Source organism: Aulonocara stuartgranti, assembly GCF_965226115.1.
Source record: "Aulonocara stuartgranti genome assembly, chromosome: 12".
NCBI lineage: Eukaryota > Metazoa > Chordata > Actinopteri > Cichliformes > Cichlidae > Aulonocara > Aulonocara stuartgranti.
This window is the reverse complement of record NC_138948.1, coordinates 32,187,892-32,202,121: the sequence shown is the minus strand read 5'-3', so window position 1 is coordinate 32,202,121 and position 14,230 is coordinate 32,187,892. Positions and strand designations below refer to the sequence as shown.

Here is a 14,230-nt window from a genome sequence, read left to right as displayed (position 1 = left end):
GCTCGGGCCTGGTACCCATAATGTGGTGGTGCACCATCTTGCTGGAAAAACTCAGGGAACGTGCCAGCTTCAGTGCATAAAGAGAGAAACACATCATCATGTAGCAATTTCAAACACCCAGTGGCCTTGAGGTTTCCATTGATGAAGAATGGACCCACTATCGTTGTACCCCATATACCACACCAAACCATCACTTTTGTTGTTCCAACAGTCTTGGAGGGATCCATCCAATGTGGGTTGGTGTCAGACCAATAGCGGTGGTTTTGTTTGTTAACTTCATTCACATAAAAGTTTGCCTCATCACTGAACAAATTCTTCTGCGTGAACTGAGGGTCCTGTTCCGATTTTTGTTTTGCCCATTCTGCAAATTCTGTGTGCCAATTTGGGTCATCCTCGTTGAGATGCTGCAGTAGCTGGAGTTTGTGAGTAGCTAATATCTGCCGAAGGGATGTTCGACTAATGCAACTCTCCAGTGACATGCGGCGAGTGCTATGCTGTGGGCTCTTGCTACGCTGTGGGCTCTTGCTGAATGAAGCTAGGACAGCCACTGATGTTTCTTCATTAGTGACAGTTTTCTTACGTCCACATTTTGGCTAATCCAACACTGAACCAGTTTCATGAAACTTAGCAAGCAGTTTGCTAACTGTAGCATGGGAGATGGGTGGTCTCGTAGGGTGTCTTGCATTGAAATCTGCTGCAATGACCCGGTTACGGCGTTCACCAGATATCAACACAATTTCACGTGTTAACCTCTTCGACATGTCAATGGCTGTGAACAAAGAGAAACTTGTAAATAACTCATGAAAGAATCAAGTTACATTGAAACCAAGAACACCATTGTTTTTCTTGTGACATTACCAATAAGTTTGATGTGTCACATGGCCTTCTTCCTATTGAAAAAAACAAAAGTTGTATCCAAGATGGCCGACTTCTAAATGGCCACCATGGTCACCAGCCATCTTGAGGAGTTTGCCCCCTCACATATACTAATGTGCCACAAACAGGACTTTAATATCACCAACCATTCCCATTTTATTACGGTGTATCCAAATAAATGGCCCACCCTGTACATGAATCTTTTCCACATATAGAAGCTGTAAATGTGCAGAATATGTAAAAGCGATAGTTTTAATGGTGTTTTTAAAGTATGTAAATACTGCTCTGATTTTACTGTGTCAACCAGTGATTCCCATTAACATCACCTATACATGGCATCCAGAAAATCATATTCACAGCATAACTCATATATGAGATGAATGTTACCAGGAGCTGAAACAAGATCTCTGTGTTGGTCTGTCTCTGTGTCAAACACCAGATCCTGGGTCTGATGGTGGTCAGAAAGATGCTGGACATGGTCTTCTCCCAGCACGACTTGGCGTGGCTGGATGACCTCCTGCCTGAAAAAGAGAAGAAGAAGAAGGATGATGACAAGAAGAAGGGGAAGGGGAAAGAGAAGGAGAAAGAGAAGAAGAAGCCCAAACCTGATGACAATGAGGAGGAGGTGAGAAACTCAAGCTTTTTCTGCCCCCTACAGGACTGACAAACCATGACATAAGTGTGTGAAGCGCACCGTCTGTACTGTGTGTGTATGTGTTTGCTTGCAGGACAAGTATCACGGCTACGCGAACCACTCACCCAGCTCTGAGTCAGACTTGGATCGAAGGTACTGTGTTCTCAAACTGCACATCCCCTACAAAGACCTCGTCTATCCTGATGTCACACAGACTCAGTGGGGAGCATACTGCCAGGCTGCAGCCACACGCAGGGCTCTTTAACACACACAGATATATATATGTCAAAGTGCACAGTTAAAGGGTCAGTTCACAAAATATACATAAGGATCAGTGATACTCGGTCAGTGATGCAGCATAAGACATAAAATAGTCCAAACTAGGAAAATGCAGCATAAGTTCACACACTGTTTAAATCCTGCATATAAGAACAATTTTGAAGATATTAATATAGCTGACAAATAACCTTTGATGTGTTACTATAAATTAAGATATGCAGTTGTTCAAAAATAATTAAAAGTAGCTCCAACTTTACCAGTTGGTAAGCTCCTTTGATTTAAAGCTATATTAATCTCACCCCCCTCTTTTTTGCAGAGAATATTTCTTGGGTGGAATGTACCTGCAAAAAAATGTATTAGTTACACTGATTTCTGTATAGCTCATTACCACTAGAGGGAATTGCATGTTTGTGCAGTTTGGGTGAACTGGAACATAGACAAAATAAGAAATTTTAACTGAATGGCTCATCAAACTAAACATGAAACTGGCAAATACTTGGATAGACTCGGTCGCATGAAAATTGATCACATAGCCTTTTTATATTGATATACTGACTTATTGCACACCCTTTAAATGGCCTGTATTTTAACAAGAAATTCAATTCATTACTTCTGTATTTTCCTCTGTATGTTTTGTAAACATACACATGTGCAGTCCCATGGTTGTCATGTGTCATGTTTGAGTTCGGTCTCCTCTCCATGCACTTTAAGGCAATGCAGATGGTTGTTGTGCTGAACAGTGTAATGTTTTAAATATCTGACAGCCTGTGTCTGAGCTGCCCTCTGCACACAACTCAGCATGTTGTTACTCTTCACTGCTCACCTTAAAGCAGCATAGTTTTGCTATGTATCTCAAAGGCTTCAGTGTTCGTTGTGTAGTTTAACATAGTGTGCGAGCAGTCAAACTAGATGAAGAAGTTATTGTGTGGTCTTTTTAGTCCTGTGTGTATCTAGCACATAGAGAGGATATATTTTAGGCCTCTGTATACACAACTGTATAATCCTCCATGTGCAGCATACATCATTTGGTTGTTTCTTTTTCTTCCATGTGCTGAATCTCTTTAGTACATCAGTCACACCTGCATGTGATATGTAGTCAGACCCCAGCTCTCCAACCTGCCTCCGTCCCTCACAGCAGTTTCATTGCATACATTTTGCACTGAAAGTGCCATTTACATTATTTAACCATAAATACTGTAACTTTGGGCTGTTTGCCCTTTGTGGCTGATTCAAATGTTCCCATCATGTCTGCATTGCTTTATTAGAGGCATGGTTTGGAATTGACACTGTGAACTTTTTTTGTTTACATGCAGCCATCTGTGGAAGTACATAAATTCTCTGTGACGTTATTTTATTGAAGGATTTATACAAACACAAAATGCACTGATCGCCGGACCTTTGAAGCTATTGTATGAGTTTTTATACAAGTCTTTACAACATGTGCTGACATAATGCAAAAGGCAGGCAGGCATAATAGTGCACAATCAAAAACTCAAAAACACTTGATATCAGAGTCAAAACAAATTTATCATTGCAAATTAACATTTAAAAAAGTAGGATGTTTTATTATTATGTTATTCCAATGTACTCAGTAAATTCAAGCTATGTTTGCTCACGTTTAATTTAAACCACAGGCTGCATATAAAAGATGGGTATGGCTACTACAGCATCACCCAGTGGTTAATGAAGTCCTCTTATGAAAGCCAGATGAGCATATTCACCATCCATTTCCGATAGATGTCTATTCAACTAGACTTGATTTAGAAACCAGGGCTCCCCCTGCTGGCCATTAGAAGGAATACGAGTTTAGTGCACTTTACTTTTCAGACCATAATGTAGGTACAGTCTATGTCATTTACAGTGTGGGAACCATCAGCTAGTCTGCTGACTCCCTGTGGGAGCAACAGCCAATATTTTGGGACTGATTTCACTCGTTAGCTAAGCGCTAACCCAAACTGCTGTAGTCATCAAGGCACCCAAGCGCTTTGGGTGCCTTGAAAAGCGTTATATAAATCCAATCCATTATTATTATTATTATTATCATCGTGTCTCACAGCCAAGCTCCGCCGCATTCCCCTCCCCTCCTTGTAGAACCACTGTGTCTTTGGCTATGGGTGTGTATGGTAACTGGACCTTGCCCTTCTCAGCATCACCCTCCATTTGAAGATCTCCTGTCCGTCGTCTCCTTCCGTGACCATGGGCCAAGGAATGCCGTGCCCGGTGCCCCAGGTCAAGATCGAGATGGAGTCAGATTACGATTCAGACATCGACCACCACCGGCCCCATGACATGAGCAGTGAGACCACATTATAAAGCTGAGACACGATATCTCATTGACTGAAGAACATAAAACAAAGTGTGGGCAGACTACTGAAAGCAGCCAGTGCTGACCCGCAGACAGCACAGGATGGCACAGACACCTGACAGCTGAACCCAGTGAGATGGGACTGATGCAATAACTGCACTTAAGACTGCACTTGGATAAGATTTTTTTTTTTAAATATTATTTTAAACAGGTCCATTTGGCATACATTGCTCTGAATGGTACATTGAAAACTATATACTTGTGTATGTGTATAATGTAAAGGACTGTAACAAGCAGAAATATTTATCTGTATAGTGTTTTTTGTGAAATTGTATCTTATTATAGCTATATTGTACTATCATTGTAATTACACTAAATCCACACTATACAAGGCCCAAACTTAATGTACTATGCTCTCATAAGCCTGCATGTACAGAATTGGATTTCAATGCAAGATACATGAAAATAAGCAATACCTTAGCAACCAGAGCCATGCCTTTGTTGCACTTGTGTTTTGGTGTGTTTGAATATGCAAGTGAACCTGACCCTCCCCACCTCCCAATTTCCCCCCCAGTTCAACACTATAATAGCACAAGCAGGAGTAAAAAGAAACAACCAAAAGGCCACGATGTTGTGATGTTTGTTGAAAAGAATCCATTTATTTTGTAAGATGTAGCGAGCAGGTTCATATTAGTGTTCTTAAAAAAATTCTGTGTGAGAAATTAATTACTTCGACTACATAGCAAAGACATTTACACACAAAGAATATTAATGAACTAACAGAATTTGTGTAATTAAACTTCTATTATTTCAAACTGTGTGTTTTTTCCTCAGAGATATACAGCAGGGATGTATCGCAGCCAAATCTGTGGCTTAGCAAATGTTGATTATTCCAACAGTGCCTTCATTCTTTCTGATCCAAGACCAATGAGGCACATTTTGCTAAACATTAAACCTCATTTTAGCAATGTGGACTTCTGCAGCCTGCAGATACATACATTTATAAACAAGAGAGATGAGAGATAGCCTTTATTTGTCAGTTGCAGGTCTTTTGCCCACAACCGAGATGACATCTCCTTAGAAATGCATCGATCTAATATATGGTAGATGACCCCCTACAAATTCTGACTTTGTTGAATAAAAGGACGCCTACTGACGACTGAAATCCAAACGACAATTGTGCAACAACAAAAAAAGTTTGTAGAAGAAAAACTTCCAGGGCAAAGAGAGAATTTTAAAGCCTTATTTTAGGAGAAATTCAAAAGTTTTAAACAGTTTTATCAGATCTGATTGGTGATTCTGAAAATGCAATATCCTATGACGACTGGAAATCTTCACCCAAAACACTGAGTGGCAATATTATCTCAAGAAAATATTATAAAACGGGACACTACACTAAATGTCTGAGCCAAATATTAATATTATTACCATTCACAGCAGATGGCTGCTCCTCCCCAAGAATCCTCCTTCTTCCTCCCAACTGTCGCAATTGGGTTATTCACAGGGAAGGGGGTCATCTGATTGTTTGGCTTTTCTCTATTATACGAAGCACCTTGAGGCAACTATATTTGTGATTTGGCTGTATATAAATAAATCTGAATTGACTATTACTAATATTCATAAAATAATCATCCTAATTTCAAATGAGTCATATTACTTCATAAGAATTCGTTCACTTTAACGTCTTCCTATAATCAGCCCGTGCAGTCTTTAGTCAAAAGGAACTGGATGCATCACGTCAGCGCGCATGAGATGTTCTGTGGTGGATCAGAGTGTTTTGTGAAGCCATCAGCAAAGCCCTCCGCTTCCACCAATGTGGGTGTCCTGTTGCACATGGGGCACTGTTTATTTCGTTCCTGTGAGGCTCTCATCCAGATGATGAGGTTCCAGCGCTGACCAGAAGAGATGGGTAAAGCACCATGCATATGTTGACCCCGATGGAGGAGGCCCTCAGTCACCCTGTGTTCAACCTCTGAGCACTCCGTCTCACTTACAGGAACCTACAGAGAAGGCAAAAACTATTAATTATACTTTTGTATCAAATAACTTTTTTATTATTTTGTATCTATATGTTTTAGTTGTACACAACAAAAATGAAAAACATATATCATAAACAACATCATAAATCATAGCAGGGCATCACCTGTCTCATATCACCAAAATAAAGGTTGCCCTCAGTGAACTCCTTGCCCAGTGAAACATTCAGGGTGACTTCTGCATTGTCATAGTGGTAGCTCAAGTCCAGATCTTCATTCATGTCATATTTGACCACAAAGGCCTTGTGACTATCCAGACAGCACCCCCCACAGTCTGGATAAAGCAGGGAGGTGAGTGGCAGCAAGTACTGTTCACGGAGAGGTGTGATGAAGTGCTCGTCAAAGCCCAGCTCATTAAGGAGAATCTGAAGATACAAGGAAGAGCAACAAGACAACTTATACAGCTTTATTTCTACAAAGGTAGAGACACTCTCTGAAATGTTAATAAAAGCACAAATACAGGAATTTCCAAATCATTTAAACCGTCCATTTAAATTGTTATACCTACAAAAGGCAGCATATCCAAGTAATGCTTACAAAAAGAAATTCCTGTGATTTTTTTAGCTAATTTGGTGAAGTATTAGAAAATAAATAATTGCATTTATTTTTTTGGTTGGGCAAGTAGTTAAACATACAGCCCCAACCTCCCATCAACCCCACTCGTTTGCAGCAGAAGGCTCCTCCTCCTTGAGCCTGGGTCGTTTCTTATGGTTAACAGGGAGTTTTTCCTTCCCACTGTATGGGTTAAATCCCCATATAAAATCTATCTACAAAGAAAAAAAATAAAGCGCAACTTGAGACTGAGACAGCATTGTGGGAAATCTTGGATGCTGAATCCTCCAAGCTAAAAAGGAGAAACAGCAAACAGCTTATCACCACATAATCCAAAAGCCAGCATCAGTGATGGTATGAAGGTACATTTGGCATGGATCACTTGGACATCAGTGAAATTAGACAAAATCTATAATAATTCAAGCTTGTGGCCCCAAATCTTGTTTTTAGAGTCATTAAAGATGTAAACATCTGGCCACAACTGCACAGTTAAGGAGATGGTATAGAGTGTTTTCAGTGGTTTCAGAAGGCTTTAATTTATTACCCCATACTGGTTCATTGTGTTGGGTCTTCCTTTAGGGGCTGCAGACTGCTCAAAGTGCTTTAACTCCTCCATAAGATCCTCACAGAAGCTCTTGTCAAATAAAGGAAAGCGATACACTCTTGGAGCTGCAACAGAGAGGAGAGAATGAGTTAAAGATGCTCTGTGTGGCATAAAGCTGTGGAGTTAACGACAATAAAATGTCTTGATTGTCTTGAGCTGTGGTAAAACTTCGGGCACTGTGATTCTAGCCCTTTCTTCTCCGCCACTTGTTATAAATCAGTAGTTCTATTAATAGACATCATTGCTTAGCATTCAAACTGAGCCATCACGTCTGTTATGGCCCTAGCAGGGCCTGCCGTGACTTTGACCCAGTATGAGTGTGTCCTGCCATCTCTTCCGCCTTAGGTGCTGCCTTTTTTGGTACAACTGAATCTACTCAGCAATTAAACCAGATAAGTCCAAAGAAAGGAGAACTCTGATGCCAGAGAGCCTTTTATTTTGGCTTGCAGGTTGTGAGGTGTGTTTGCTGTGGCTCTGTGTTACTTTCTGGTGTTAAAGCCTTTTTTTAAAACTTACTATCTGGTGACCAAGTCCTGGGTCTTACCATTTTCTCCTTTCTTTCAAAGGTGACAACAACTTCCCCATCTCTCTAATTGGATTTGTAATAACAATATTAATAAAAGCCTTAATTTAACAATTTCGCCTCCATGTCTCCCTTTTCTCAATTCAGACATTTTTTGTTAGTCTCCCACATCACCTGGACTTTTTAGGGAAATGTAACAACTTCACATTTGAATCTCTGTCTCTGAGGAGTTAAAAAGAACTTCCCAGCTTACCCACTTGTTCCTCCAACAAGCCTAAGAGGCCTTCTTCAGTGGCACTGTCGCTTTGACAGTACTCAACAATCTGTTTGAACTCTGAAGTAAGGTAAGACTCCTGAGGGGAAGTGAAGTGCAAATGTGTTTTATCAAGGTGTTAATGTTTCATTATTCACAATGCTGATGATGGTTAATGCAGTGACTACCTGGAGATGGTAGACATGAGGATGCAGAGGCCGGTAAATATCTTTGATAGCAGCAGCTCTTTGAGCAGATGTCACACCTAGATGCTTTCGTCTGTCCACTTCCTGGGAAATCTAAACATAAACAGGGCGGACACTTTCAGTTTATTAGTAATGCAAAGATTTCTCATTTGTTACCTCAGCTTCTTTTCATAAAATATTAATTCTCTAGTTATTCTCTGTTTGTTATACCTTCCTAATGAGTTAGGCTTGAATGCTTCATGGCATTAACAGGTCACTTATGAATCCCAATGATATTGATACCATCCTAAAAAGAGATTCTCCTTTCTCTTTTAAGCTGATCCAGGGCCAGCAAATTGAAGTGCACATAGATGCCACTAGTGGAGCATCAGCTGTTCTCAAAGAGCTGAAAAACATCTGTACTACAGACATCAGAGGCAGCAGAGTTTAAATGTTAAGCTGGCTAATCGCTCACATCCAGAACTGCCATGATTTCAGCAGCAGCAGCTTAGTTTTCAGTGTTTTTTTTTTTTAATATATCTGAACACAAATACCAGTATGTACAGTGTGCCCCAGCAAAATAGCAAAAAAAGGTATAAATTAAATCCAGATTTCCTCTGTTATTTTCACCGGTAGCTGGTAGCCAGGTGATTATCAGCAGTTACCACGCCTACCTAGCCGCATCAGAGCCATTTTCCGTCAAAGACCTCCATTTTAGACCCACCTATAGACACGTGACTGGACAGACATCACATGCAGTAAATTTGGGCCCACGTGGGTTTTGGCCTTGGAACGTCTGATTGATTGAAGTAACGTGAACGTGGCATCGTTACTGTGATTCTATTGGCTCAAACAATTAAAAAGAGGTGTCGATCGTGCAAATTGACCAAAAGAAACCAAAGTTACAGCCTCTCAGAGTTTAAAGGGCCAGAGACCAATTAAACACTCCATGCGCACGGCAGAAAAGGACCATTACTAGGGCTGGGCCAAATTATACTGTTCACGGTAGTACCGGTACAATGTTAGGCAATGATAGGAAAATGAAATATCGCGATAGAATATGGGTAAAATGCGCATGCGCAGTGCCTTTGTTTTCATACGCACACAGCCGAAAAAGCACAGCAGCAACAGAGAATGAGAAGGGGCAAATCGGATTGTTGAGTGAAACGGCTGAACCAGAATTGGTTTGTAAAAATGGTGCAACTTCAGTGATGCGTTTGGTTTGGTGTTTGTCCGTCAGATACACAACAAAGCACATTTTTTGTGCATGCCGTCATTGGTTGTGTCCAAATTCATGGTCTGCATCCTCCTGAGACCGATTACGTCACAGCGACGCGCCGAAGGCTGTCCAAATTCGTAGACTCCTCTGAATGCAGCCGACAAATGCGTCCTCCTTTTCCCCGAATTTGAAGGATGGGTCGGGTGTGTCCTTCGTGGCCTACCATATCCCAGAATTCAAACTCCAGTTTCCAACAATGGCGGCCGCTACTAAGTTTTAAAATTACTCATACTAATCTTTCTGGGTCACAAAATAAACTTTTAATATATTTTCAGGGGAGAAAGTAGCTGTGTAAACATCAAATATCTGCTCGGTTTATCAAGATATCGCATATTTGCAAAAGTGCTTCAACGTTTTCGGAGACGTCTGCTACCCACCAGCTCGATAGCTAGCCGGGAGCTCGAGGGTCACTGAAGCCGCCGAGAATGGCCCAACTCCCGGCACATCATTTTCAGATCACCGCAGACTTTCGCTACTCAGGTTAAACGTAATATATAAGTCACTCAGACAACCTAAAAATGTTATTGTTTGGCTTTTTTCAGTGTTTTATTTGTTCACGAGTAAATTGGTTTGGCTGAGATTAAAGTTATTAGATTAGATTAGATCAAATAAAACTTTATTAATCCCCCACGTGGGTTCCTCCTTGATTTTCATACAGCTGACTAAACGTCAAACAGAAAACTGATTAAACAGAAGTGTGAGATGGTCGAGAATTTACGCCAGTGTCCCGTTATATTTTAGATGGCACAGAGAAGATGGCCGAGTTTATTACACTCCACCGAGACAGTGGTGACACTGATCAGAAGGCTAGACCGTCCAATTCCACAGCCGTTTACTTCCAGCCTACCCGACCTTCTGAGGACCCGGCCCACATAGACCACGAAGGCCGGGTCCTCAGGAGGATGCAGCCCATGAATTTGGACACGACCGTTATTACCGTATTTGTTGGACTAAGGTGCTCTAAATCTGGGAGTAATCTGGGTCCTAAACTCCGTCCGATTCAGGTCCCAAAGTCAAACGAACACTGCAGCATCACTGAGAGTTAAAAACTGTCTAAATTCTTTCATCTTTAATAAAACGAACAGCATTGCTGCTTTACCAGGTCTAACTATGAAGTTTAACATCCAGGCATCCATGAAAACAGAATTTATTACATTTAACGGAGTTAGCAGGAAGTTAGCCCGCTAGTTTCGCTAGTTACCCAAGCACGATATAGCATGTTCTGACTGAGAGATTTCTGAAAAAATTCAAACGTACAGCTCTGCTATCACTTCCAACATAAATGAAGACAGGAAACTAAACAGCAGTGATGTTTATAAGGTTACTGAAGTTGGGTTAGCTGGTATATAATGATGTGCTACGGCAGCAGTCCCCAACCTTTTTTGCGCCACGGACCGGTTTATGCCCGACAATATTTTCACGGACCGGCCTTTAAGGTGTCGCGGATAAATACAGCAAAATAAAACTAGTACCGGTACCGAAAAAAAGAAGATTTATTCATAACACACGTGAAAATACCCAGGAAAACAGAGTTAACGGGAAAAAAAACGATAACAAAATAACGCTGAAAACCAATAAAAACCCTGAAAAACATGCATTTCACACCTGAGTCTCAACTCTCGCGGCCCGGTACCGGTCCGAGGCCCGGGGGTTGGGGACCACTGCGCTACGGGATCACTAGCAACACAGCTATGTTAGAATAACATAAACAGTGAAGCTGGAGGATGAACGCTAACACTTTTCCACTCGATAAAAGTTAACGTGAAGGTTCCTGATGGTTAGAGATAAATGCAATCGCATGGCAGGATGCTGTAAACAGACCAAACTTCAGTCAGGAGAACAACTGAAATAATCCATCCACAATAGAAGGTTAGTCATTAATATACTGCAACAACATGGGAATAGAGCAGCTGTGATAGAATACAGGGCGATAGTGGCTCAAGAGTTGGGAGTTCGCCTTGTAATCGGAAGGTTGCCGGTTCAAGCCCCAGCTTGGACAGTCTCAGTTGTTGTGTCCTTGGGCACTTCACCCCGTTGCCTACTGGTGGTGGTCAGAGGGCCCGGTGGTGCCAGTGTCCGGCAGCCTCGCCTCTGTCAGTGCGCCCCAGGGTGGCTGTGGCTGCAATGTAGCTTGCCATCACCACTGTGTGAATGGGTGGATGACTGGTTTGGTAAAGTGCTTTGGGGGTCCTTAGGACTAGAAAAGCGCTATTCAAATGGCCATTTAGCATTTACAACATTAATGAATCAATGGTACAGAAGTGGAGGAAGCAAGAAGAATGAGTTGAATAAAGTTTCATTTATCTGACTGCTTTGTTTCGCTTAATGTGCCTTTTAATCCCATGCACCTTATGGTCTGAAAAATACATATTTGATTTTTTTATTTGGCACACTGCAGTTTAATGTTGCAAAGCACCTCTTTTTACCTTCAGTGGATATTATACATGGTTATGCTCAGGATATGTCAGCCCATTTCTACTGGAAATGCCTTTTGGTTAAACTTTCAGCAAGGAATTTGCATTTGCACTGTTAAATTTGTATATAGCTTTAATGCACATAAAAAAAACAGCTGCTTGTTTAAGTGAAAATAAATGGATGGGGGTTTTTTTGCGCTAGTAAAGTTGTGGAGTTGTATTTTGTCTCGCAAAAATTATATCGTCGGTTATATCGTTATCGCAAATTTTCAAATATATATCGTGATAAATATTTTTGGCCATATCGCCCTGCCTGACCCATTACCATGTAAATGTGTGGTTAATTCTTCAAAAATGTATTTAAAAAAAAAAAGCATTTTTAGGCATGTTAATAAAATTAATCAATTTATGCTCTTAAATACCTAAAAAGTTCAACTGGCATGGTTTTTTGTACAACGTCTGGATATTCATGTATTGACAGCGCTGTAATTTTTCACTGTTTCACTTTAAAAACATAAATCTTTGCACAGATGATGTTTAAATGTTGGTTACTGAATTTCTGTAATGAAACTGAGGCATATTTTAAAAGGGTTATATGCTTAAAAAAAAAAAAAAAAAAAAAGGGCGAGGATAAAATCTACTTACTTTTTCTGTGTTCCAGTCTCAGTAACTTTGACACAGTAATATCTGCTTCAATATTTACACCTCGGATGAAATTTCACAAGTGTTAGCTTTATTTTGATACCAAGATTGTAAGCACAGAGTTTGTAATTGCAGAGAAATAATCAATTACATTTGGGTATTGCATTTTTGAGCAGGAAGCTCAGAAACCCCTTTGGGACTTAAGAAGTTATGGTGATACTTAAGGAGGTAACACCTCAAATCTGATGAAACACCTGGCGACGCATAGTGTTTTTTTTTTTAAAAAGCCGAGAAATGCACCGTATTTGATAGCTTGCTGCAAGACCTCCATTAGTGAGTTAGCACGGATTGCGCCGTGCGTGGAGCTGGACGGTTCTTATCATTTTGCAGGAAAAAAAGAGACTGCTAAAAATAAAAACATAAGAGGTTTTTGGACAAAGCTTGTGTTCTCCATTCTTTAAGCACTGGTTCGAGCACCGTTTCAAAAGTACAGATTTGGCACCGGTATCGGATAAAACCTAAACTATACCCATCCCTACTAAACACAGGCATCTTTTACAAGTCATTCAGAATCTACTACTCTTGATGCCATAATGCTTTTTGGTTCTTAATTTATAACTGCTGCCTTAAATGTTTTATTATTAGTGGTCCAGTGCGGTTATTTTTCATTTGATATTTTTATGTTGTTTTATTGTTGGGTTTGGTTTTGCCAGCTTTAATGTAAATAAATAAGCGGTCTGCAGCAAAACTGGGTTTGGGTCATCACTTTGTCTTCCAAGACAACGACCAAAAACACATTACAGTCCAGTCAGCATTACTGACTGGTCTGTAGTCCGAATCCCATTGGAAATCTGTGGGGTGAATTAAAGACCAAGGTCCATCACAGAAGACCATCAAAACCAGAGGAGCTTGAGAGATCCTCCAAAGTAGGAGGGATTGCTCACTGTGTGAGACTTGTTGCAAACTACTACAAAGAGCTGCACCCTCTTATCCAGCAAAAAAAGACAAACAACTGACTGTTAGCATCCCCGGCACGCTAATTATTTTGAACTTGAAAGTTTTTTGTGAAATCATTTTGTTTCTGTGTACAAAGCACAATAATGTAAGGGTTTCAAATACAACTGGGATGCTTGAAACAGCTGTGTCAAAAATCCCTTGGCCTGTTTAACAGCACTTGTAAAATACAGTATACTTCTTACCTTGTTGAGCACTCCCTCAAACTGTTCATCCGTGACGCAGCCCAACTTCTTCAGCAGCTGCGCGGTAACAATTAGCAAACAATACACACCTGTCAGCTCACAAAGTTGCCATGTCACCATTTCTCATCATATTTGTATTTCATATCAAAATGTAGCAAACTGGTATCCACTCACTGCATGGTAGTCCAGCCTGAACTGCTGCTCGGACACAAAACGAACATGGAGCTTGTATTCCTCCAGGAAAATGTTATCAGTCGTGAAACAGTCACAGGTATAAAACCGAGGCTTTTCTTTGCCTTCGTTCGTCATTGCTGCCTGTTCAAAGATAACTGCTTAAGACACAGGGAAAAACATTACCACGGACACTACTGTCAAACGCACGCCCTGTGACGTTGCGCTCAGTGACAAATATGTCACCTCCGGTTCGACGTCCTCCAAATTAAAAGCAC

At 40.7% G+C, this 14,230-nt stretch overlaps 2 protein-coding genes across 4 annotated transcripts in view; one reads left to right on the top strand and one right to left on the bottom strand.

Moving 5' to 3' along the window:
* Positions 1-4,568, top strand: part of slc4a5a (solute carrier family 4 member 5a) — a 39,984-nt gene extending 35,416 nt beyond the window's left edge. For all 3 annotated transcript variants that reach the window (XM_082554355.1, XM_082554357.1, XM_082554356.1), the window contains 3 exons: positions 1,316-1,501; positions 1,605-1,663; positions 3,937-4,568. In XM_082554355.1, the coding sequence (XP_082410481.1) occupies positions 1,316-1,501; positions 1,605-1,663; positions 3,937-4,102 (411 nt within the window). In that variant the 3' untranslated portion in view covers positions 4,103-4,568. The remainder of the gene's footprint in view (positions 1-1,315; positions 1,502-1,604; positions 1,664-3,936) is intronic.
* Positions 4,569-4,717: 149 nt separating this feature from the next.
* Positions 4,718-14,230, bottom strand: ogfod2 (2-oxoglutarate and iron-dependent oxygenase domain containing 2). Its single transcript, XM_082554371.1, has 7 exons — positions 13,956-14,230; positions 13,782-13,838; positions 8,251-8,361; positions 8,063-8,162; positions 7,227-7,351; positions 6,238-6,495; positions 4,718-6,094 (listed from the first exon to the last, which is right to left on the bottom strand). Exons 1-7 carry the CDS (start codon positions 14,088-14,090, stop codon positions 5,828-5,830), a joined length of 1,053 nt encoding a protein of 350 aa, XP_082410497.1. The 5' UTR covers positions 14,091-14,230; the 3' UTR covers positions 4,718-5,827.

Coding starts and splice junctions, on each gene's coding strand:
- ogfod2 (XM_082554371.1), bottom strand. CDS start 14,090: ATGACGAACGAAGGCAAAGAAAAGCCTCGGTTTTATACCTGTGACTGT. Junction 8,362..13,781: donor TTGAGGGAGTGCTCAACAAG/GTAAGAAGTATA, acceptor GTTTATGTTTAG/ATTTCCCAGGAAGTGGACAG. Junction 7,352..8,062: donor CTTGTTGGAGGAACAAGTGG/GTAAGCTGGGAA, acceptor TCTCTGTTGCAG/CTCCAAGAGTGTATCGCTTT.